This window comes from Micromys minutus, assembly GCF_963924665.1.
Source record: "Micromys minutus genome assembly, chromosome: 1".
NCBI classification, from domain to species: Eukaryota; Metazoa; Chordata; class Mammalia; order Rodentia; family Muridae; genus Micromys; species Micromys minutus.
The window spans coordinates 89,065,627-89,091,160 of record NC_137969.1 but is presented as its reverse complement, the minus strand read 5'-3'; the positions used below and the strand labels follow the sequence as shown (position 1 = coordinate 89,091,160).

The 25,534-nt window shown below is 50.7% G+C and overlaps 1 protein-coding gene across 1 annotated transcript in view; it reads left to right on the top strand.

Annotated features, from left to right (window-relative positions):
• The window catches only part of LAMB3 (laminin subunit beta 3), a 41,645-nt gene extending 17,802 nt beyond the window's left edge, over positions 1–23,843 (top strand). The window contains exons 4-23 of the mRNA XM_080916698.1: positions 475–589; positions 1,108–1,181; positions 3,743–3,934; positions 5,836–5,899; positions 6,172–6,365; positions 8,390–8,510; positions 9,113–9,301; positions 10,496–10,651; positions 11,198–11,394; positions 11,724–11,838; positions 12,512–12,890; positions 14,609–14,769; positions 14,845–15,059; positions 15,266–15,463; positions 15,770–15,914; positions 19,209–19,416; positions 19,736–19,877; positions 20,078–20,254; positions 20,936–21,089; positions 23,499–23,843. Coding sequence (XP_080772824.1) covers positions 475–589; positions 1,108–1,181; positions 3,743–3,934; positions 5,836–5,899; positions 6,172–6,365; positions 8,390–8,510; positions 9,113–9,301; positions 10,496–10,651; positions 11,198–11,394; positions 11,724–11,838; positions 12,512–12,890; positions 14,609–14,769; positions 14,845–15,059; positions 15,266–15,463; positions 15,770–15,914; positions 19,209–19,416; positions 19,736–19,877; positions 20,078–20,254; positions 20,936–21,089; positions 23,499–23,635 — 3,333 coding nt within the window. The 3' untranslated portion in view covers positions 23,636–23,843. The remainder of the gene's footprint in view (positions 1–474; positions 590–1,107; positions 1,182–3,742; positions 3,935–5,835; positions 5,900–6,171; positions 6,366–8,389; positions 8,511–9,112; positions 9,302–10,495; positions 10,652–11,197; positions 11,395–11,723; positions 11,839–12,511; positions 12,891–14,608; positions 14,770–14,844; positions 15,060–15,265; positions 15,464–15,769; positions 15,915–19,208; positions 19,417–19,735; positions 19,878–20,077; positions 20,255–20,935; positions 21,090–23,498) is intronic.
• The last annotated feature ends 1,691 nt before the right edge of the window (positions 23,844–25,534 follow it).

Sequence of the window (25,534 nt, the reverse complement as noted above, 5' to 3'; positions counted from 1 at the left end):
TCAACAAAATACTTGCAGGCTGACTCTCGACAGCCCTCATTCAGCTTACTGGGGACAAAGACAGGGTCAGGGAGGAGGAACAATGAAACAGCACCCAAACCGTGAATTTCTGTGTTCTGTTCTGTGTCCCCCCCGACACAGTAGGCACTAAGTTAATGTGGGTTTCTCCCTCCTTCCCCCTGCTTACATTCCACCTCTCCAGTTTTAAGACAATGGCACGAGCCAAGATTGTTTTCTACCACCGTGTGCCTTTTCCCTGTTCCCAACATCGATTTGCTTTGCTGTAACCAGGAAGACCACAGAATTAAACTAAGTGATGATCAGTAACCATGGGTTAAGAAACTCATCTTTCTTAGTGTGTCAGCGACACTGGCAGGTCCTCTGAGGGTGGGATTCCAGATGAAGATATGTGTTAGGTTCCTCCATCACATAGGAGAGACCTGCTCTGAGCTGTGCCACTTCCCTCCCCTACAGTGGCAGATGAAATGCTGCAAGTGTGACTCCAGGCTGCCTCGTAATTACAACAGTCACCGAGTGGAGAACGTCGCATCCTCTTCAGGCCCTGTGCGCTGGTGGCAGTCACAGAATGGTGAGGACCTGCCACACACAGGAGCCCATGATTACGGATTCTCCACAGGCTGGGGCACACAGAGGTGTTCCAAGATTGTTTATTTGGGTTTTGGTGGTGAAGGGCTCAGCAGGTGGGCAGGCAAAGCCTTCCAGATTTGCTTTGGGGGGTGTGTTGAATGCTCAAGGCAATGAGGGAAAGGTGCTCTGGGAGAGAACCACATCTGTTTCACTTTGCCCTTGTCTCTGTGGGTGGGTGGGTGGGTGAGTGCTAGGGCTTGGGTCTTGGGGATGAAATTGTTTGTGACAGACATGCTAGGAGCCCCTGGGGTATCAGAGGTGCTGGTGATGATATCACCATCTGACACAGATAGACTTGACTATATAACACAAGCAAAATTCGATGGCTTGCTTCTTTCCCAGAGTTTGTTCAGAGTCAAGGTCACAGATGTTCTTGCTGTCCAGAGCTGATGTTATCAAGGTCTTTGGGAGTGTCGGGGAGATCATCTTGTCTAACCTTTCTGTCTCTTGTCCTTCCAGATGTGAGCCCCGTCTCTCTGCAGCTGGACCTAGACAAGAGGATGCAGCTTCAGGACATCATGATGGATTTTAAGGTTTGGTCTTGAGGACCTCGGGGGGGATAGGCGAGGGACCTGGGCTGACAGAAGAATCCAGTATCTTATCTCGCTAAGCTGGGATGGTGGCATCTTGTGCTAAAGGTCCTCTTTCAGAGTAGGGGCACTCACTGGGATCTTACATCATGGTAAAAACTGATGGCGGCCACCAAGAGAAGAGAGCTCCTTCCCACCCCCCTGTTCTAGTCATGCTGCAGTTACAGACCCTGGTCCTCTCTGCAGCCAACATCTTCGGCCTGTCTAATCAACTTTACTCTGGCACATACCAGTTCCACTGGGCTTGGTTGCTTTTTATGATTTGTATATGAAATGTCCCTGAAATAGCTCATGCGTAGACTCACAAGGCTCTGATGGAACCAATGTATTAATCCACGGATGGACTGACAATCTGTGGCATTATTTCAAAGTGATGGTGACTTTCAGGTAGGGCCTGGTTGGAAGAAGTCAGTCACTGGGGACATGCCCTATGGGGCCCTATCTGTCCTGGGGAGTCTCTTTCTTTGTTTCTCTCCCTCTCCCTACTCCTGGTCTTACTATTTATCATTAGTGATCTGTTCTACTCCACCCTGAGCATAGCCTATAATCCAACACCGAGGGAAGGAGGACCAGAGCAGATAGATGCCTGGGGGCTAATTGGCCAGTAATTCTAGCTGAATCAGTGAGCTCTAGGTTCAACAGTAATGCCTGTCTCAAAAAAAAAAAAAAGTGAAGAACTATTGAGGAAGGCATCAACCTCTAACCTCCATTTGCTTAAGTGTAAACATGCACCTACCCCCCCCCCATGTGTGCACACACAAACATGTATACCTAAATACACAAAAATTAGTAGAATAAACCAGAAATGTGGGCCAATGTGGTGAGCATCTGTTAATCAGGCCTCGTTGCTGTGACAAAGATCTTCAAGAAACCAGTTTATGGAGAAAGGATTTATTTTGGCTTAGGGTGTTAGAGGCTTCATCCCTGTAGCGTCTGCTCCATTGACTAAGCTGAGGTTGAACGTCATGGCAGAGAGCGTGAGGTGTGGGGGAGTGGACTGTTCCAGTCACTGTCTCCATCATCAGTGGATCACTGATGATGGAGAGAAAGACTGGGCTGAGGATCTGAACTCTGGTCCTCAAACTCACCCACCGAGCATGGCTGTCATCTTCCCAACCCCCAGTGAACTCTATTAACAACTCTGAAGATGAGATCAAGTTTAAGCAGTAACCAGGAGCTTACCTATCCACGGGAAGGACACACAGTAGCACACTGCTTTTGGAGAACAGCCCATCCCCCCCAGCTCTGTGGCCACTGTAATCCTTCCTCTGTCCTACACTCCCCTCCCAGAGGCAAAGGTTCCCACTCATTGGTAGCAGGTCATGAGAGGATTTGATTTTATTCTTTATGCAGAAATAGTCAAGTACCAAAGGATAAAGTTTCGTTAATAAGACAGGACAATCAGGAAAAATCTATAAGACTCTTTCAGAGCGTGGGACGGAATGTAACAGGACCCAGTTTCTTGTATGGCTTGAGAAAGTTGGCTCTGAGAGGTCTGCCCTACAAAAGGTCAAAGTATTTTGAGAAATGCCAGCAGTGTTTGAACAGAAGCCCAGTCCCTCAAGGTGACAGTTTTGAAAGGCAGTGTTAACTCAGTTATTGTTAAACCCTTTCTGCTGCTCCAGTGTCTCCCATCATGGATCAGGTTTAGTCACACACATACCGAACACTGATGGTTCAGTAGAACTGGCAGCAGGTGTTAGCGATAGACGTTAAACATGAAGTCACGATGAAGCTGGATGCAGTGCTATGGTGACGAGTCAGGGAGGGGCTCCTGGCAATTCCTGTAGACATTTTTCTGTTGTCACATCTGTGGGTACAGCCATGACATACAGTAGGTTGAAGTCTGAGATGCTGGTGAGTGTCTTGCAGTGTTTACAGGGCAGGATGATGGCTCTTTTGTCCACCCCCAAATAGGAACTATGTTGGAGCTGATAAACCCTGCCCAGAAAGCAGGGAATTGGCTAGTAAATAGACCGAGGGTGCTGTTTCTGAGGGAAGCCAGATGCTAGACTGGGAAACATGGCACAGACTGGGCAGAAAAGAATGCAAGTTAGGCAGGTACAAAAAAGAAATCGCCACACAGATGTGACATTTAGACTCCCAACAAACGATGGGAAGAAACCCACAAGGAAGGAGTGTTTGAAGCAGGAGACCAGTGGAAAGGCTGAAGGAAGGGTTATGCTCACTGAGGTGGGTGCTGGTAAGGGCTGAGCGAGGCGCAGGGAGCCTTTGCACACAAAGCTTGGGTTAGAGTTTATTTAAGAAGGGTGGGTATGTTGGTCTTTGTTTTGTCACTGTGACAAGACACCCAAGATACAGAAGAGCTCTAGCAGGAGACAGGGAGAGATTTGTGTCCCAGGCTCAGAGGTTTTAGCGTCTGCTCACTTATTCTTGTTGCTTTGGGGCCTATGGAGAGGCTGAGCATGATGGTAGGGTCCTCCAGCTCCTCTTTCCCTCCGTCACTCAACCCTGCTCCACATCCCTGCCCCATGTCTCTCCAGGGTCCCATGCCAGCTGGCATGCTGATTGAGCGCTCTTCTGACTTTGGCAAGACGTGGAGGGTGTACCAGTACCTGGCGACAGACTGTGCCAGCACCTTCCCCCAGGTCCACCAGGGCCAACCCAAGAACTGGCAGGACGTCCGGTGCCGGCCCTTGTCCCAGAGGCCTAATGGGCATCTGACTGGGGGAAAGGTAGGCTCAGGGGACCTGAACCAGCAGGCAAAGGGAGGAGGGCCATGTCTCCTAGTCAAGAAGTGAGAACATGCCCTGTCAGGTCATCTTGATGGGACCTTCCAGAAACATCTTGCCACATCTATGACATCCTCTGACTTCACCCCACTTCCTCCTATAGGGCTCACAGGATCCATGAGTGAGCTTTGCTGTGAGATCTTTGGGGTGGCTACTTACACACACATGAGCAAAGAACACATTTCACTCTCAGAAAGTTACCTCCAAAATTTTTTTTCTTGTTTTATTTTAATCTATCGGCCTGTCAGATCAGAGGATCAAGAACAACCCAGAGCTCCAAAGGCATCTGCAGTAAAAACTATTACTTGCCTCTAGAAACACCTGGAACTTCTGGGAATCTTCCCCATATGGTCGAATTCTTCCCCAAAGCATATCCCATTCTATATGGCTTCCTTTTCCCTGTTCACAGCTTAGGTGACAGGCAGGCTGAGTGCTGCCCCCCTGTGGCCGCAGATTTCCTTGTGTCTATCTAATGGTGGTCCTTAACCTTCCAATTCCCTCCCTTCATGTAGCAGCAACCCTGACCATAAAATTGTTTTCATGGCTACTTTATAACTGTAATCTCGCTATCATTATGAATTTTAATGTAAATATCAGTGTTTTCCAATAGCAACCCTCATGAAAAAAAATCATTCAATCCTAAGGGGTTACGATCACAGGTTGAGAACTGCTGAGCTAATTGTTTAAAGTTTTGTTTGGCCTTTGTATTCACTTGTTCCTAACCCTGAGCAGAGACAAAGGCTTCTTCTTCATTTGTAGGGGGTTGAAATAAAAGCTTGGTGGGATATGCCAAGAAGTCACCTGTGTTGAGTGGTTTGTAGAAGAAATAAAAGCATACTCAAAACTGAGGGTGGGCAGGGAAGGTGGCCAGTTACCACCTTCTGTGCATGAAAATGTCAGACAAAGCCATTGTCATCTATAGTAATGTAAAACACTAACAGTAGGGGGGGAGATGGCTCAGAGCGGGTTAAGTGCAGCCTGGAGACCTGGTGATCACCAGAACCCAGGTAAAGCTAAAAGGAGAAAACCAACTCCACAGAGTTGTCTTCTGACCTCCATACGCACACCATGGCACACTATGCGGTTTACACGCTTTATTTCACACACACACACACACACACACACACACAAACAACAACAACAACAAAACCTTTAACTTAAAACTAATAGTAAAAAGTCAGTATTGCACAAGCCCTCCTCTGTCTTAGATGATACAGCAGGAAATTCTTGGTAGATTTGTATTTTCCAACACACACACACACACACACACACACACACACATGCCATACCACACACACACAACACATACTACACACACATGTCACACATATACACACACCACACACACAGTACACACATACCACACACACACCATACACACACATGCCATACCACACACACACAACACATACTACACACACATGTCACACATATACACACACCACACACACAGTACACACATACCACACACACACCACACACACACCACACATACACATACACACATCACACACACACACACATAAACACATCACACACACATACACACATACATACATCACATACATACACACACACATACACACATCACACACGCATCACACACACATCACACACATACATACAGACACACACACACACACACACACACACCACTGAGTACGTTCTTTTAGGGTTCTGTGGCCATGATGTTCTATTAGCACAGGGGGCAGGCCTAACAGCCATGGTCTATCTCAGGTTTGAAGGGATTTAAGGGGAATGAGAAGAAGGGGAAGGAAGGCTTCTGAGCTTCCTGCCCATTTCCATTCTCCACCGCAGTCTAGACCTTTCTTCTCTCTGATCAGGTCCAACTTAACCTTATGGATTTGGCATCAGCTATCCCTGCATCTCAAAGTAAAAAGATTCAAGGTTTGTTTGAGTCTTCCTCGTTTCCATGGGACTGGTGTGGGGGGGGGTTGGGGGGGGAAGGAAGCAGCTGGGAACCTGGGTCATTGAAATTTCCAGTTCCTTCCTACTTCCCCGGTGTAGCTGGGAAGTACTGCTTGCTTCACACCTTCCAGGGAGATGCTGTGAGGAGGCTGAGGGTGGGGTGTCTGTGGTATGATGGGAAGGGAGAAAAGGAGGTTCCATTGGCCTTTAACTTCCTGTCTTTACCTTCTCCTCACTGGTGCCACTCTCAGAACTAGGAGACATCACAAACTTGAGAGTCAACTTCACCAAGCTGGCCCCTGTGCTCCAGAGAGGCTCCTATCCACCCAGTGCCTACTTTGCAGTGTCTCAGCTACGTCTTCAGGGGAGTTGCTTCTGTCATGGACATGCTGACCACTGTGCCTCTAATTCTGGAGGCCCTACAGGTCCCACCACTGCTGTGCAGGTGACAACCCAGGGTGGGTGGGGGGAAGTGGAAGGAGACCCATGCAGCAGGACAGCCACTTTGTAGTTGTGGATACTGCTGGTGATGTAACTCAGGGGTAGACTACTTGCCAAGTATGGGAAAGGCCAGAGAAGGGTAGAGAGATAGGTTGTGGAATGGAGGCTTGACATGGCGTGCATACCTGGCAAGCCCAGAAGAACACTTAGAAGGAAGAAGCTGGAGAAGCAGAAGTTCAAGGTCATTTTCAACTACAGAAGGAGTTTAAGACTCTGGGGTGCACATCATCTTGTAAAGGAAAAAGAATCCCCAAATAAGGAAATGATACAAACAAACAAAACACATAGGAATTTAGTAAGTCTCCAAGAACAAAGAAAGACCTAATGTTTCAGAAATTTAATTGTATACTTAGGTCTGCATTGCAGCTGGGGATGGTTTCAGCTTTCAGCTGCATGTACAGGAAAAGCTGACAAAGTCTCTCAACCTGACTCTCAGAGAATTACTGCACTATGGAAATTACTGTGTACATAGGGAAATATTATCATGAATTATAAGGTATGAGGGCCAAAATAGCCCGTCTGGGCCTCTACTCTCAGATACTTGGATTTAATTACTGACGTTTGAAGCCTTGGGTTGTACTTTCCGTGGAGTTGAGAGCTAATGAGTTTATTCATCAGGCAGTAGGGTGTGGGGCCAGGTGAGGGGCCAGTGCTTAGTCTGCACACAAAGTCCACCAGGACACCAGCCAGTAGTGATGTAGTCAGGGTAGAGAAGCTACAGTTTAGCAAGCTCTGGTGGTCCTTGGTCAGCCTGAACAGGAGGACCCTGGGAAGAGTTCACTGACCCTGAGAGAACCACTACAGTGGAGGAGAGATGGGGCCTTTTGTTCACCTTTCCCAGGGGGTCAGTTTGTCAACCTAAGGGCTATGGCACAGCCTGGTGGCAGAGAGGCAGGAGGAAGTCACAGCTGGAGACTGAGGAGAGAGGTTAGTGGAGAGAACAACCCAGTCTGCTGAAGGCTACGAAGGAGCCCCGAGGGAATACCTAGGATCTCTCAGGACAGATCCGGAGAGCCCAAGGCTGAGTAGGAGGAATGTAGGGGCGTGAGGAAGGACTCACAGGACAGCACCAATGCCTCGGCCTTGTCTCTGAGGTTCAAGGTTCAGGTGGAACTTGGCCAGGGTGCTGGTGTTTGTAAAACACTGTCTAGGTGACTATACACTAGCCAACACTGCAATTTATGGAGATAAAGGGACCTAGGAGGACCTAGGTGGGAGGGATAAATATGATCCATTTGGCTAATGGATGCAGAAATTAATTATGGCAGGCAAAAAAAAAAAAAAAAAACCATCAGAATTGGCTAATGGGAAATGCCAGCTTGCATGGGTAGTGGCTAGAGATTCATCTGTGGCAGAGAGAAAAGAGGAGCTAAGAGTGAACAGGTCCCTGAATGCCAGGCTGTGGGGGTGGGGCTTAATTTGGGGGAGGCAATTAGCATACAATGGTGCTTCTATTTTTATATCTTAATGAGTCTAGTAACAACTCACAGTGTGTGTTCTATCAGCCAAACAGCTTAGTCACAGGTTGTCAGAATAAAGCTGCAGAGAGCCTGCCAGCCTCCAGAATCCCACAGTTTATTAGTCTGATATCTCTTATCTTCCACTGAGCCTGTACAACACAGGTATCAAGAAATGCGAAAGGGCCTTTGAAACCCTTGCTCGTATTCAGGACACCACGAATGCACGCACACTCACTGACTTCTCAACAGGCACACACTACTGGTTATTCACATACAGATCCCAGTCATTGTAGCGTTGCAGGGACTGGGTGAAAGCCAGAGCATTGAGGTGTGAAGCATTTGGGTGGGAAGTGTTTAGGTGTGAAGCATTTGGGCGTGGTGTCCTGGAAGGGCTGTGTCTAGGCAAGGTCTTAAGGAACAAGCATGCTGGTCTTCTGGGGGAGTGGGTGGGTCTAGCCCTCAAACTTTCCTATATGTTGTTTCTGGTAACCACTGGCTGCTCTCCCAGGTCAACGATGTCTGTGTCTGCCAGCACAACACGGCTGGCCCCAACTGTGACCGCTGTGCCCCATTCTTCAACAACCGGCCATGGAGACCTGCAGAGGGCCAGGACACCCATGAGTGCCAAAGTAGGAGCCTGGGATTAGCCCCTGACTGTAGCAAGTGGGTTGGGAGCTGGCTCTTCTGATTCTTAGCTGGAACACTGGGAGTTTGCTTTCGTTGCGTATATGCAGACTGAGTTTCAGCCATGTCTTCCAGATCTCTAGTTTAGAGTGGAGCTGGACTCTCCTCACTGCCTTCGCTTCTATTCTGTTAGCCCTGGAAGAGCCAGAGTTTGGTCCCTGCTGAAGCTCCCAGAGACCCTGACCCCTCCAGGCTCCTTTCTCTGTGTCAGACACATCTGGCCCCCAGTGGTCACATCTCTATACCCAACCAACAGTCCTTAGATACAGTCTTTGTGCAGAGACCCATCTGTGGTTATCCTGAAGGCTAAAGTGCACAGAGGACTTCCTTTTCTTCTGGAGTCCACCCTGAAAGGGGGTTGGGAGGCCCGAGTGCTTGTCCGCTCAGCCCTCTTTCTGGTCATGCAACCCTTCCCCAGCCTCCTTTGAACTAGGGCTTCGCTTGCTTGCTCTGCATCTTGAAGAGTCGACAGAGGTGGCAGTGTTAAAGTGCCTTCCATGGTGGTCTGTGTGACCTCTTGGAGTCAACCTTAGGTCTCCCTGTGTAGGGTGTGACTGCAACGGGCACTCAGAGACCTGCCACTTCGACCCAGCTGTGTTTGCTGCCAGCCAGGGGACAAATGGGGGCGTGTGTGACAACTGCCAGGACCACACGGAGGGCAAGAACTGCGAGCGCTGTCAGCTACACTATTTCCGGAATAGACGACCCGGTGCTCCCATCCACGAGGCCTGTATCCGTGAGTAATGGCTTCAGGGACAGACGGCTGTCCACCCATTCTCCCCAGTTTACCCCTTGGGACATGAGGGCCACGGAGAATGAATGAAGCTTCAGTCCCAAGGAAGGACATGTGGGTTGTTTTAAATTAGCTATGCTCTACTGAGTAAGTCACTTACCCTCTCTGGTCTCTGGACCATCTGATCAGGATATAGCCTTTCTTGTGGGCACAGAGAGAAGAAAACACAAGGAGAGCTCCTGCCTTTAGGGTGCACACTGTGAAGCCGAGGGGCTCAAGTGCACCCCTTTTGTTTTACTGTTTCCCCACTGATGAGACTTCTGCCTTGAGTCTGTAAGTCAATCCTCCAGACCCAGCACAATGACTGGTAAATTGCTGTGGTTGTGTGTCTGTTGACTGAATAGTAGAGTGGTTTACCATGCCCACCAGGCCACTGGATTCACATGAGACAGTGGTTCTCAGTCTTCCTAATGCTGCCACCGTTCAATAAAGTCCCTCATGTTGTGGTGACCCTCAGCCACAGAATTATTTTCATGTGTACTTCATAACTTTAATTTTGATACTGTTATGAATCGTGATGCAAATATCTTTTATGCAAGACATCTGATATGTGACCCCTGTGGAAGGGTCATTCCACCCACAGGGATTGTGACGCACAGGCTGAGAACTGCTGAGCTAGAAGGACAAACAAGTTAGAACAAGTGTTTCAGGCCAGTTTGATCAAGAAAGACCTTGTGGACAAAGTAGCCTTGAGTTTTGAGAGGCATGAAGGAGTCCAGGAGCAGGCAGGAGAAGCTCAGTGGCTGACCAGTATTTGTGTCTGGAGCTAATGAGGCAGACTTGAACCTGCTTCCTCTAGAGCCAGGACAATTTCCAGGATGCTAGCATCTGCAAGCACTGTTTCCCCATCTCTATGGCAACTCCCTCCCATTGAGGATGTTGTACAGATTGGGCACTTAAGAAGTGATGTCCACAGAACTAGAGCAAGCATGGTCCTTAGCAGGAATCCAACACCGTCCCACCTGTTCCAAATTCGCCATTTACTGCTCAGAAGAAATGTCCTTGTCTCAAGTGGCAGGTGGAGAAACAAGAACCAAGGGTCCCATGCTTGGCTGGGGTCAGGAGGCCGGGGAACTGGGAGCGGGCTGTCTAGGTTCGGGCTTTGAGCTCTGATTTCCCTTTGTTCCTGACACTCAGCCTGCGAGTGTGACCCAGATGGGGCAGTCCCAGGAGCTCCCTGTGACCGACTGACGGGCCAGTGTGTGTGCAAAGAGCATGTGCAAGGAGAGCGTTGTGACCTTTGCAAGCCTGGTTTCACGGGGCTCACCTTTGCCAACCCACAGGGCTGCCATCGTGAGTAGAGGTTCCGGGAAAGTGTGGGGTGGGGAGCTACCAGACCAAGCCTCGTCCTGGAGTGTTCTCCTCAGAGGAAGCGCGCCTCTGTGCATGTATGCTTCCCCTCAGTCTTCCAGCAAGTGGCAGCACAGGCCTGGGTTGGAAGGTGGGTTTGAGTCAGCTAGTGCTAGGGTGGGCAGGCTGGCTGCCAAACTGCCAGGTGGCTGGGAAGACACAGTTGCCTTATGAGTAAGCCATGCTATGCACAAGGACAAGCCTTGTGACTTCAGGCTGGTCTCGTCACAGAGCTCAACTTTAGGTTGATGCGTCAGCTCTGTTACGGCATTACCCCTGGTTCTGTTTGCAGGGTGAGAGTCTGGGACACAATGTCCAGAAGCAGAGCTAGACAGAGCTTGGTAGGTAAGGGTCCTTGAGGCTACTCTCTCCAGTAAGTCAGCGGGCAGGTGCTTTTCCAGGGCTGGGCCCTCTCTGGTGCGTGTCTTCTGGGGCCAGCCTCTCTATGGGAGTCTACCTATGCTCACCTGCCCTTCCTCCCTCTCACAGCCTGTGACTGCAGCATCTTAGGTGCCCGGCAAGACATGCCTTGTGAGGAGGAAAGTGGACGCTGCTTGTGTCTGCCCAATGTAGTGGGCCCCAAATGTGACCAGTGCGCCCCTTCCCATTGGAAGCTGGCCAGCGGCCTGGGCTGCGAGCCCTGTGCTTGTGACCCACGCAACTCCCTTAGCTCCCAGTGCAACCAGGTAAGAGTGGCATGCATGCCCAGGGCTCTTTAGTCACAGAGGGGTCCTACCCTCCAGTGTTCTCTGGCCTTCCTACAACCAGACAAAGTTACATTTGTCCCCTTTCCCCTTGGGGAGGCCACCAACTCTCCCTCCCTCTGTTGCTCTTAGCCTTGGGCCAGGCTTGTTCCTTCTACCTTCTGCAACTCGTTGCTAGAACTTGACTTTGGGCTCATCTTTGAGTGGAAGCCCTAGTTTTGGGGATGAATCAGGTCTGTAGAGCAAGAATCTGGGGCACAGTCCCCAGAAGCAAGGCCACGTAGTGACTGGAAGGTGCTCTCTCTATTCAGTTTACAGGGCAGTGTCCTTGTCGGGAAGGGTTTGGTGGCCTCACATGTAGTTCTGCAGCCATCCGCCGTCAGTGTCCTGACCGGACCCACGGAGACGCGGCCACAGGGTGCCGAGGTGGGTACTTATGACATGATCGTGCAGCAGGCGTGTAGAAGTGGGGGTGAAGGGTGCTTGGTGAAGGGCCTTGATGGGGTTGGATGCCCTGTACTAATAACTTGGACAGCCCCATGAGCATCTACACTTAAAGACTGCTTAGCCTCCCTGTGCCGGGATCAGGTTAAGCTAGCTTCTCACAGTCTAAGATGAGAGGCAGGGGGGCTTTACTCCCACTCCCTGAGAGTAGTGGGCAGCAGCAGTGGAGAAAATGTCTTGAGGGGGCTGGAGCGCTTCCCTGGAGGGCTTATATATCAGCAGTGGTGTAGGACTGGAGTCTAATGGCCAGCCTTGGTCTCAGCTCTGCCTTGTGGGGTCTAGGCTGCTCTTAAGGGGGAGGTGATGTGTACAGCACTGGGACCCCTTCTGTGCCATGGTTGTCTCCTAAACAGAAGCAGGAAATCAGAGTATGATGTGCAATGGGCACACAGATCGGATAGGTTCACACACATGTAAATGTGTAACACATGACTGGCATGTGGTGGATGCCAAGGACAAGCTTTCTGTCAGTCCCTGGCTTTGCTCTAGCTGATGTCAACAAATAGTCCATGTCACTTAGGCAGGCCCAGCTTCTTCATCCCCACCTTCATCTTCCTGGCCCCAGCCTCTGAGTGTCATTTCTCCCGGCTTCTAGCCTGTGACTGCGACTTCAGAGGAACCGAGGGTCCTGGCTGTGACAAAGCCTCAGGCCGTTGCCTCTGCCGTCCTGGCTTGACCGGGCCCCGCTGCGACCAATGCCAGCGAGGCTACTGTGACCGCTACCCAGTATGCGTGGCCTGCCACTCTTGCTTCCAGGCCTATGACACAGACCTCCAGGAGCAGGCTCGGCGCCTTGGCAGTCTCCGGAATGCCACTGAAGCCTTGCAGGCCGGGACAGGTCTGGAGGACCATGGCCTGGCCTCTCGGTTACTAGATGCCAAGAGCAAGATCGAGCAAATCAGACAGATTCTGGGTGGCACCTCTGTCACAGAGCAGGACGTGGCTCAGGTGGCCGACGCCATCTTGTTTATCAGGTAGGTCCTCTTGCTGCTAAGCTGTTGGAGGGAGGATGCCAGTGGATTTGGGTGAGGACCACATCAGTTCATTCTAGTTCATGGGGGCATTTTTACACACACCCTCTCTCAGCTACCAAGGTATGTCCGTGAAGGTGGAGTGGTGCACTTTTTCCATTCTGCAGATGTGGAGGCAGGCACAGGTCCGGTGAGCTGTGCAGACAACAGACCCAGAGTCGGAGCCTAGTGTTCTTCCTGAGCCTGTACTGTCAGTGGGATAGTGAGCCCCGGATTAGTCACCTTGGCAGAGGGCATCCAAGAGATAGGGCACTAAAAATACCTCTGAATTTGTAGAATGAAAGCAGTCCTACTCACACTCCTCCAACCAGCAGAGGCGCCTTCTTTGGGAGCCCAAGTTCTGGAAGCTTCTATAATTAGCTTCTGTTCCCTGAGCATTGGTGGATGGTGCCTAACCCAGAAGGAATATGAAAGAGACAATGTTTCTCATGAGGGTATTCAGTCATCTTGAGCAGTATTAGGGTTGAGGAGGCTCTCCAGATGAGCTACAGCTTGTTGGAACCTGTTCATTCATTCATTTCACATGTGTGTACTCATGTGTGTGTGTGTTTCTGTGCATGGGTGTGCAGGTAGGTACACATGTATACAGAGGCCAGAGCAGGTTGGTGGGTGACTCTTGCTGTCGCCGTATGATGTATCTGCCTTGTGACAGGGTCTCCCATTGACTCAGAAGCTCATTGCTAAGGTCAATGCCTAGCTCTTTTTTTTTTTTTTTTTTTTTTTTTTATGTGCACTGGGGATTTGAACTCAGGTTTTCATAGCTGCAGAACAAACATTCTTATCCACTGAACCATCTCTACCGCCCTTGTTAATAGGCCTTTGAGTACCTAGGATACAAACATAGTGCAAGGTACTTGGGACATTAAGATATTAAGACATGGTCTTTACATTACATGTGTCTGTCCTGTAAACAGTGATGTGATACATGGGATATGTTAGAGAGCTAAGACAGTCACAGAGAAGGCCATAGTGGCCTTCACAGGGGAAGCGTTATATGACCTAAGTCTCGGAATTAGGCAATTAGTCCACAGTCGGACAGTATAGGAATGTGCTTTGCTTTGGTAGGCCCTAAAAGGGCACGCTATGCCTGAAAAACACTGTTTGGTAGAGATGTGCAAGAGCAGAAAGCACGGTGATGTAGGAGAGGTCATGAGGCAGGGGGACAGTGATATATATGCCAGAGATACTTAAGCTCAGGACCCAGGGCCTGGAATGACACTCCAAGCCTCTGCCAGATAGAAATGGCTGAAGGGCATGCAGTGGTTGGAGCTCCATAGGGGAGGGTTAGGCTGCAGAGGGGAGACTGGAAACATACCAAACATAAGGTGAGAGCTGAGGTCAGCCTAAGGAGCCAGAGGAGCCCGCAGGGTGGTTCTCTTCCTGGAAGCTAGGAACAGCCAGGGGATGGAGGAAGAGGTGAATCCCATACTGCATGCTGACGGAAGTCAAGGAGAGAGAACATTCACAGAGCTACCTGCAGAGAGATGGGGTAGGCTGTGCTCTGGCTTCAGCTTGTCCGAGCCTCTGCCAGGCAGAATTCTCAGTAGCATGTAAATTATCCCCTCTCATACCCATACGGGAGGTCCTTCCCCACGCAGCCTGCTTCTCCTGACCCAGTCACAGCTTCCCCCTATATCTCAGCAAATATCCTTTTGTCTCAGGAGGACTCTTCAGGGCCTGCCGGTGGACCTGCCCTTAGAGGAGGAGATGGAATCCTTCTCTGGAGACCTGGGGAATTTAGACAGAAGCTTCAGTCGTCTCCTCCTTATGTACCAGAACAAGAAGGAGCAATTTGAGAAGCTAAGCAGTGTGGACCCTTCGGGTGAGGACAGACACACAGGCTACTCACCCTAGGGAGGAAGGCCCATACCCAAGGTCTCCAATCTTTCTTCCCCAGGAGCCTTCCGCATGCTGACCATGGCTTACGAGCAGTCCTCCCGGGCTGCACAGCAAGTGTCCGACAGTTCCAGCATGCTGAGCCAGCTTAGGGACAGTCGCAGGGAGGTAGAGGGGCTAGAGAGACAGGCTGGAGGAGGAGCCGGAGGAGCCCAGCTCATGGCCCTGCGTCTGGAGATGGCTTCGCTGCCTGACTTGACGCCCACCATCAACAAGGTGACTGAGAATGAGAGCCCAGTGTCCTCACACCTGTAGTCTGTTCCAGTCAGAACTTACCCCCTCTCTTTCTGACCCCAAATCCTTGCTGTGTGTTCTGGGATTGCCAAGGAAACATGGTTATGGTTGCCATGGAGATGTATGGTTGTTTAGTGTGGGACGGGCGTGGTTATGGAGGGGCCTCTGACACCCTCATCTCTCTACAGCTCTGTGGTGGCTCTAGACAGACAGCCTGCACGCCAGGAGACTGCCCTGGAGAACTGTGTCCCCAGGACAATGGCACAGCCTGTGGCTCTCACTGCAGGGGAGCCCTGCCCAGAGCCAGAGGGGCCTTCCACATGGCAGGCCAGGTAGCTGAGCAGTTACGGAGCTTCAACACCCAGCTCCAGCAGACCAGGCAAATGGTAGGTGTCACAGAGTCATGGGAACAAGAGTCACAGGGTGCAAAGTCCCTTGAGCAATTCAGAGTTCACATTTTGCAGTCAGGAGAGTGAGGCTCAGAGATCTCGGGTGACTCGTCTAATGTCTCACAGCAAGTGTAAAAGTAGGATTTGGAGCTTTCTCCTTCATAGATATGATTCACAAATGGGGTTCGGTTGCAAGTCCCAAGGCTGCACGTCCCAAGGAGAGGACACCCCACAGATTCCTTGGGGAGCTGCCCAGAGGCTCCTTGGAGGCGCTGTCCCTTTCTGACCCACGTGTCTCAGCAGATCAGGGCAGCTGAAGAAGCGGCATCAAGGGTCCAATCTGATGCCCAGCGCCTTGAGACCCAGGTAAGTACCAGCCGCTTACAAATGGAGGAAGATGTCCAGCGCACACGGCTTCTCATCCAGCAGGTCCGGAGCTTCCTCACAGGTGAGCTAGCCTCTATCTGCTCTTCATGCCTACTTCTATCTAGTTCATTAGTCTCCTCTTTCCTTCCTGCTGCCCTCTGGCTTGGCCTTGTCTCTTGTTTGTTTGGTTTTATTTTTTGGCTATTGATTTTGCTACCCTTCCTCCAGTTTTCCCTCCTTGTTCTTGGATGAACATGAGCTCCTTTCTTGACCTCTGTCCATCTCACTTCCGAGTCTGTTTCTCTTTCCTTTGTTCACTGGACATCTTTGAACCTGCTAGTTCTGTGCCCGCTGCTGTGTCTTCCACTGATCCTTGCTGGCCTGGGATGAACATTTCTAAATGCCACCTCCCCAGAGAGACCTTGTGCAGTCTCCCTGCCTGTGCCCCTCCTCTCATCTCCTCTTCATCCTTCTACTCAGAAGTGGTTGTCATGGAAGTTCATTATGAGTGTGCCTCTAGGAAAGCAAGGGTAGACATCTGTCTTGCTTATGACAGTATCTCTGGCATATATACATAAGATTGGCAGAATGGATGGATGGATGGATGAATGAATGAATGAATGAATGAATGAATGAAGTGAACTCTCTTCAGAGGCCTAGGGGATGAGAAAAGACTTGGGCAGGTTTCTCTCTTGCTCTATCTTTCCCTTGAGAATGGGGTTGGTAGTAGTAGTCCACGGGTTTATTCTGTCGACCGAGGAACTGCTGTAAAATGTGCTTTGACAAATTAAAGGTGCCACTGGAGTGTGAGGCTGGTATTATTAGCTCTTGGGTTCCTGCCAGGACTTTGCCTGGCTGGAAGCCTGGTTGGTATGAGCTGAGAGCTGGGTGCAACAGCCACAGCTCATGCTACTACTGCAGTGTTTTTACCCCCAAATAGGCCAAAGCTGTCTCCTGAGGGCAGACAGCAGGCCATGCGAGGAGCTGTAGGTGGCTCTCAAATCCAGGGGGTCCTGTGACTTAAGCAGGGTGAGCCACTGGGAAGCAGGATATGGGGGTGCAGGGCAGAGGTGCCTGGCACAGAAGAACAAAAGGACAACAAAGGCTTGGGGCTCAGGGCTGAGCAGCCATCTTGTGTTAACCCGAGCAGGCCCTGTGTAGCTTGGGCTCCGCTCCTGGGAGCAGGCAGGCGCTCTCAGGTCTCTCCTCCCTCTCGGCTCAGGTCAGGGCAGAGGGTCCAGTGGGCATGAGAGAGGCTTGGATGTGGGTAGGACTCCAGAGAGTTTTGCAGCCAACACTTGGTGGATTCTAGTCTGTACGACCATGGGCAAGAGGGCAGCTGCTACTGCACAGGGGAGAGAATGGCAGGCCTGTGGAGGAAGGGGTGTTGCCTTTGGTAGCCCTCCGGGTAGAATTGAGGAAGTCCACGGCTGGGACGTGTGGAGCAGTTATAATATAGGCAGTACCTAAAGGCCTCTGTATCACGTTGCTTAACCGCAGCCACTCTGGCAAAGCACTACAATTACCTCCACTTCCGGGTGAAAAATGTGCAGAGAAATTAAGCAGCCTGCTAGAGGGCGTCCAGCTGTGGGTGGTGCTGGCACACGTGCGTGCACGTGCACATCCAAGTGCCTCTTTTTGATATTTTCCCCCTCTCTGTATTCTCTTCCCTCCCATTGCCTCTTCGGACCTAACTAATTTGCCCTTCTCCAAGATGCCCCTCAGGTTTCCCAACCCTCCAGGAAGCCTCCCCAGTCCTGGGGATACAACACCAGACAGGTACAGTGACCTCTACAGGTCACTCAGGGTAATGCCTCATCTTTTATGGACCTCTTGCTCCCACTGTGTTTTGAGCTCCAGGAGGGCTGGGGGCGGACTCTGACTGTATCTTTGCCTTACCCGCATGTACTGTGCATGCTGGTACTTACTGAGCCCACTCTGCCTCAGGACCGTACACACACATTTTGTGCAAGCCACCGCGGCAGTTGTGAAAAATACAGGAAGCACCCAAGCTAGGTGGGCTGTGCTCCTGGCAGGAGGTTTTCTTGGAAAGGTGTTCATTTGGCCCCCATTTGGAGGACAGGGCACACTGGGCTTCAGGGGGGCCAGCATCTCTGTGAACGGGATTCCCCCCGGCGCTGAAGGTGAGATGGGACTGCTGCTTAGTTAAACAACCATGGGCTCCTGTGGTGTGTTGTTAGAGAGGATGGAGCATCCAATCTCCTTCCTTCCAAAAGGTCCTTTCACCTGGTGTGGAGAGGGGCGTGGATGAATTCTATGTCACTTGCTACCTGTGAAGAGAGGCTGTTTCCAGAACCATGGAGGGGTTCAGGCCAGGCTAAACAAGGGGACAGATGGACACTTCTTTCTAGAATGTTATTTAGAAGCAGCAGAGAGATGAGAAGGTGTTGCCTTTGTACTTCTCTCTTAGATTTGTCTGTCTGTCTGTCTGTCTGTCTGTCTGTCTCTCTCTCTCTCCCTCTCTCTGAGACACTTTGTAAAAACACTTGCTAACTGATGGTCACATGCCACAGCACAGGATGGGGAGGGGGACCTGTCACTCAAGGCATTTCACGGGGCAGGAAACTGATCGTAGGCAACGTACGTAGTGAAGAGCAAGTTCTCTTCAAGTCTTTCATTTGCCTCCAAGACGAAGGGTCTCCAAGTGCCTGGCCTGAGCCGGTATCTAGGGACACAAACAGGACAGACTCCAGTCTCTGTTCTCATGGGGGCTCATGCTACAGCAGGAGGAGAAAGACAAGCCAGAAGACTTTTATGGGGGGGGGGTAGGAGGACATGCCATGTGCTGGGGAGAAAGAAGAGGTGAGAGCCCAGGAATGCTGCTTCTAGATTCCCTTGCTAGGACCGGCCCGAGACAGTGACATTTCAAGAAATAAAAATTAGTAGACCTCTGCCTTTGCAAAAATGAGCACATGGAGCTGAAGATGGGTGCAGGGAAGGGGTCTCATTGCCAAAGAAGCAGTTCCCATTCCTGGCCGCTCCCTCCAATTTGGAGCTGATTATGTGGTGCTGCTGTAGTTGTTCAGCACCAGCTGCCTGGCACCACCTCCTCTTCCAAGCCCACAGCTTCCTGTGGCACAGACACTTAGCTGCCACAGCTGTACCCAAATCCCTCCTCCTCTCAGTACAGCACAGGACAAGAATCCTATAGCGTCCCAGATACACCCCCAACACCCCAACCTCCACCTGGGTTGAAAGGTACCTGGGTCTGGCTAGGAGGAGCAGGGCTCTTAGGGAAACAACACAGGGGCTACAGCAGACTTCTCCAGGAGTCCTACCGAGCCTGGAGAGTCTGCTGACCTTAGAAGAGCTAAGTGGGGCCTCCGGTCTGATGGCTTGCTCGGCTGTCTTCCAGACCCTGACACAGATGCAGCCACCATCCAACAGGTCAGTGAGGCAGTGCTGGCTCTCTGGCTGCCCACCGACTCAGCTACAGTGCTGCGCAAGATGAAAGAGATCCAGGCCATTGCTGCCAGGCTCCCTAATGTGGACTTAGTTCTGTCTCAGACCAAGCAGGACATCGCACGGGCCCGCAGGCTCCAGGCTGAGGCTGAGAAGGCCAGGTATGGTCACAGGACCCAGTGCCTTCCTCTTGGAACTGGGCTTAGGTTTACGCCCCAACCGTGTGGCTGGAGAGGATCACAGGGTCTGTAACATGGGAAGGACTTACCCAGTACTTCACGCAGGGAGCTTGTTCTTAGAGAACACCATGACCATTGTTCTTTCATGGCTGCCCCTGGGTGGGTCCTGTGGGGAAAGAGCTAGTTTCCCTTGCCTTTGCCTGCCTAAGAACAATGTCCTCCAGAACGGCTGTGAATTGAGCTCATATCTGTTCATTTGTTGCTCACTCATGCTTTCTCCCCTTCCTCTTCCTTTACTCAGAAGCCGAGCCCACGCTGTGGAAGGGCAGGTAGATGATGTGGTTGGGAACCTTAGGCAGGGCACTGTGGCTCTGCAGGAGGCTCACGACACTATGCAGGGTACTGGCCGCTCTCTTCGGCTCATCCAGGAAAGGGTTGCTGAGGTAAGGCACTGGGGACTCCTCGTGTTTGCGAACGAATGGAGCTAGGTACAAGGCAGAAGGGGCTAGAGTCTGATGATACCCTGGAGGTCTTGCCTTGGCTTGGCTTTGAGCTTCTGATTTGTCTCACCTGTTCAGGATGCAAAAACCAGGATGCTTGTGGGACCCAACGCAAATCCTACTTCCTTTGTCTTTCAATAAAGGTTCAGCAGGTCCTGGTGCCGGCTGAAAGGCTGGTGAAAGGCATGAAGGAGCAGATGAGCGGATTCTGGGTACGGATGAAAGAGCTCCGCCGGCAGGCCCAGGAGGAGCGGGCACAGGCAATTCAGGCCCAGCAGCTCGCCGAGGGTGCCAGCCATCAGGCAGTGAATGCTCAGGAGGTACAAAGGTGGCAGAGTCATCCCAGGCTCATGGAACCAGAGTGGGGCTCCTGATGAGTAAGGGTTACTGCACTTTATAAGATTATACATCACAGAATCAGAATGGTTCAGGGTGGACCCAAATGTATCCTATATCTGATCTACCCACCCCTGCTCCTCTGGGTAGCTGGTACAAGCCACGATAAGAAATACCCTAGGAACTCTCTGTTTATGAATGAGGTCCACGTTCATCTACAAAGTAGTTCTCTTGATACCCAACTCTGGAGCTCATCTCCCAAGTCTCCAGCCTGGTCAGAAGTTTGTGGTTTAGACAGACATCCTGGGCTCCATCCTAGTCAGAATCAGGACAAAGATTAAAGAGACATTCCAGTATCTCAGGTGTACTGCTCACTTTATCCAGGGCTGGAGCACAGGCACGTGCCATTCTGGTCTAGTGACATCACTGGCAACATACCTTGATAACACCCTGCCATTTTGTGCTTGGCAAGTGAGGAAACACAATAGGAGGAAAGAAATTTTAAGACATCCCCTGGGGTTGTCAGGGGTAGGGCATTGTAGGCAAACCCGACCCCTAGGGATACTAGGAGGCTGTGTGCTGTTTTGGGTGATGCCAGTTAGCCCCTGGCATTTAGGACTTTGATGATATTCCTGGTGGTATTGAGAATGGCCTATCTTTTCCAGGGCTTTGAGAGACTTAAGCAAAAGTATGCAGAATTGAAGGACCAGCTGGGTCAGAGTCCGATGCTGGGTGAGCAAGGCAGTCGGATCCTAAACATCAAGATGGAGGCAGAGGAACTCTTTGAGGAGACCATGGAAATGATGGATAAAATGAGAGGTGAGCATGACCCAGGAACACGGATGGTTGGGCGTTCTGGAAGGCAGTCGCCATCCAGGACTTAAAAGATTTTTGATTATGCTTTTTTGTGTGTGCATGGCATGTGTGTGTACATGTGTGTACATGTGTGTGTGGCATGTGTGTGCACATATGTGTGTACACGTGCCATAGCATGTACATGGAGGTCAAAGGGCATCTTGGAGGAGTTGGTTGTCTCCTGCCTTGTAGGTTCTGGGCATCAAATTCGGGTTATCGGGTTTGGTGGCAGCTGCCTTTACCCATAAGCCACCTCACTAGTCCATCCTGCCTGAGACTCCTAAAACTCACTCATGTTAGAGCCAAGGCAGCAGTGCCAGAGGAATGAGAGCATCCAAGACTTACTAGGCAGCCAATGCATGTGCTAAGGTTGCAGGAACACAGACATGTGCAGGTGACATGGCCTGGCCCAGAGAGGCTCACAGTCCAGCCGGGGTCTTTTCTCCTGCCACCCTCAAAATGCATGCTTTATTATGTAGTGACACATATCTGTGATAGGGATACAGAGCTCCTGGGGCCCAGAGGACAGTCAATGCCAGGGAGAAATGTTCAGAGAGGTAAGATCTGAGGAAGGAGGTGCAGGCCTGGGAGAGGCTAGAGGACCTCAGGACGATGGTGGTGAGAAGAGGGGTGTTTTGAGGATGAGGATGAGGAACTTATACCCAGAAGGAGAGGGAGGGAGGTGAGGAATCCTAAGGGTAGACATGAATGCGGTCCCATCCCAGGCCGCCTGAGGATTTGGAACATGGAGACATGATACTAGTCTTGGAAAAAGGGAGTTCCTAGGAACCTGTCTGTCAGCCTGTGGGACTGGCATCTCCAGCAAATGCCATATTATTCCTCTGAATTCCAATAAAAAATGGTTGGCAAGTGTCTCATTTATAGCCAGGTGGACACTATAGAAGAGATTAGGTTGGTGGGTTTATGGTGAATCGGTGAGAGGCTGTGGCCACACACCCAAGAGGTGTCGGCAGATAATACATCAGGAAACAGAATCACTGGATAGGGAACTACAAAAGTCTAAAAATGATGGCTGGAGCCAACTGGGTGCAATTATATAAGAGGGAAAGTTACCTCTGCCCCTGTTTGGGCCTCTGTCACTAAACCATGGCTTGGGCAAAGCTGGCTCATTCTCTGTAACTCGTAAAGCAGCAGTAAGCACAAGCTGTTACTCACCTGAAAGACACACAGGAGTCCCGAGTCACTGAGAATTGCTCTAAGTCAGCAAGATCTTGCTCCCTGCTGGAAGACTCAACGAACCTGATGCATCAGGACAAACAGGAGACAGCAGCTCAAGGGTGAGAGTAAAGGATCCCCAGTCCCAGAGGATCCTACGCAGGCAAATCCTAACAAGCACACATATGCCTGCCTCTGTGCTATGAACTGAGCCTTCTATGTTTGCTGGGACCAGGCCACACCAGGTGCTGAGTCATTTTGCTGTCACCCTGTTCTGAGTGTCCACAGCCCGAGACTCCATGTATAGGTTCACGTGGGCTGCCATGGGCGTGACAGTCCAGGGCCAGAGCTGCTGCACCCTGCTGGAGATGGCGAGGGCTACCTCATCTTCAGAAAGAATACTGACAGACCTCCATTCCTGAGAGAGAAGTGACCAGGGTAGGCAGGGGGAAGGCGTGATGTTGCAGCTGAATAATAGAGGTGCTTGCCTCTTGGATGTCAAGCCACAGAAGAAGCACTGTCCCACAGGAGCACAACACACAGATTCCTACTCTCCAGGGGATAAGCCTGGGGCAGCTGTGTGGACAGAAGCAAGAAGTGGTCATATTTGGGCTTTATGAGATGACTTCCGACATAGCTAGGGTTGCCCGATGCTAGCCTGTGAGGCAGTTCACACTTCTTCCCTACCCTTGGCAAAGAGAACTTCAGACCGTGTGTCTTATCTGAAGATGGTATGTGAAGGCACTGGGGGTGGAAGCCACTGTTTCCTGGCATGGTATTTTAGGGAGAGGAAGTGGTGAACAACGCAAGTCGCCTGGCTGACTTTCTCCCAGCTTCCATTTGAGGGTCATTGGTAGGATTCAGGGTTCTGCATGCCCAGCTTGGGTTGCTAATCTTGATGGCCACAACCTTCCTTATCATTCTAGGATAAGCCAGAGAGCCTGGAGTGGAGTAGAGAGTCGGGCAAAAGGAAGTCTGAGACTGGCTGGGGCTGGGCCTGCCAGGTCTTGCTAAGGGTGGAATGGGGCTGGAGAAGTGGGTAGTAGGTGGGAACTGTATGTCTCAGTGGTCGATTGCTTTCAGGGAAGACTCTCCTGTCCCTGCTGCCTCCAGGTTGGGGGAGGGGAAGATCAGGCTGGGAGTCCTTGGGTGTTTCACCTTCTGATTCTTCCTCACCGGCTGTTCCACCTGCTGCAGACATGGAGTCAGAGCTGCTTCGAGGGAGTCAGGCCATCATGCTGCGTTCAGCAGACCTGTCGGGGCTGGAGAAACGTGTGGAGCAGATCCGCAGCTACATCAATGGGCGTGTGCTCTACTATGCCACCTGCAAGTGATCTTAAGTCCCAACCTCAGATGCTTCCCCTCCCTGCCTTGGAAGGGCACACCTAGGGCACTTGGATACCATTGACAGCACATTGAGGTTACCCTGGACATGCTACGAGGCACCTGACGGCCACTGAGCCTGTGCTTGCATGACCACATGGAGGAGAGAGATGGTGCAGGGGGTGGGGCTGTCACAACTGAACATACTCCAGATAAGGAAGCTGGGCCCCAACACTAACTCCTGCCTTCCACTGTGGTGGAGTCTGGGACCAACTTAAAAACTGAACAAAGATTGATGTACAACTACGAAGTCCAATAAAAATCTTTGGATAGGAGCCTGGAAGCTCAAGAAGAAAATGATCCCTGTCACTTTTTCTGCCTCCCATTGAGGTTCTTGTGGACCCAATCCTACGGCTTGCCTGAATTACCTGGTCTAGCTCAACTGGCCCCTGGGCTCAGGCAGTTTAAGCTCCCGTCTTCAGACTGGAGTTCATTTGTTTCCTTCTCAGTGTCTGCTTGTATACAGCGCTCTCTGCTCTATCTAGGCAGAAGAAGCGGAGTGAGAACCTCTACACAGTCGTCCCTGGCCCATGGTTGCCCAGCGTCTGGGACTGGTAACCACAGGCCCAAAGGCTTTCAGCTTCAAGCCCTTAGAGCCAGGCTTTTGAAGTCAGTTACCTATAGATGTAAGTGCTCAAGCTGATGACTTGCTTCTCTTGGTTTTAATTGCTTGCAGCCATGGCACTGGGCAGCTTTTATGCCTCTCCACTTTTATTGCACCCCATGGCTCTTAAGGTTTGGCAGATCCTAGGACTTTAGCCACCAGGACCCATTTTTATTTTTATTTTTTTTAAATCATTGGATCTTGTAATCTCTTTTTTCAGCTTTGGCCTCCTGTCTGCTTTCCCTTCCCTGGTGCACACATCCTTTGCTGCCTCTGTCCCCTGCAGGCCAGGAGGCTGCTTCTTTCCTTACCATAACCATCTTTCCTCAGGTTACCTCAGGCTACTCTCTGATTTTAACAGACTGTCTTCCTGTTAACCTAAAGAGGACTGAGCAGTCAGCGTGCATGACTGAAAGGAGCCTGGAAGAACAATCGCATTTGTCATTGCATAGTCCTCCATGTTTTTGTGAAGGGCTGTGTCTAAGTCAGTGTGCTATTGCTGTAAAGAGGCACCGTGAACAAGACAACTCTTATAAAGAAAAGCATTTGCCAGGCAGTGGTGGCACACATCTTTAATCTCAGAACTCAAGAGGCAGGGGCAGGAGGATCTCCGTGAGTCTGTGAGTTCAAGGCAAGCCTGGTCTATAGAGCTAGTTCCAGAACATAGCCAAGACTACACACACACACACACACACACACACACACACACACACACACACACAAAACTGTCTTAAAAATAAATAAAAATAAAAAGAAAGAAAGAAAGAAAGAAAATAAAAGCACTTAACTGGAACCGGCTTACAGTTTTAGAGGTTTAGTTCGTGACTGACATAGAGTTCTGCATCCAGATGCAGATTCTGCAGCAGGAAGAGACACTGAACCTGGGTTAGGCTTTCAAACCTTAACATCCACCCCAAGTGACACACTTCTTCCAGCAAGGTCACACCTACCCCAATAAAGCCATCTCCTAATCTTTTAAAATAGTGACATCCCCTTAGCATTCAAATATGAGTCTGTGGGGACTGTTCTTAACCAAATCACCCAGGCTGTGTGCTGATCATAGGCCCTTCCTTCTGCTGGGCCAAGTGCTTCTTCTCTGACCTGCAGGAAGATGGCTTGTGATGGTAGGAAGTTTGTTATAAGTACTTTGAAATAATATTACCTATATTTTTGCCTTCTGAAGCAGAGCTGCGTTTCAGCAACAAGCAGTTGTGTGTGGTATAGCTTCCTCGAGGTAGCCCTGTGG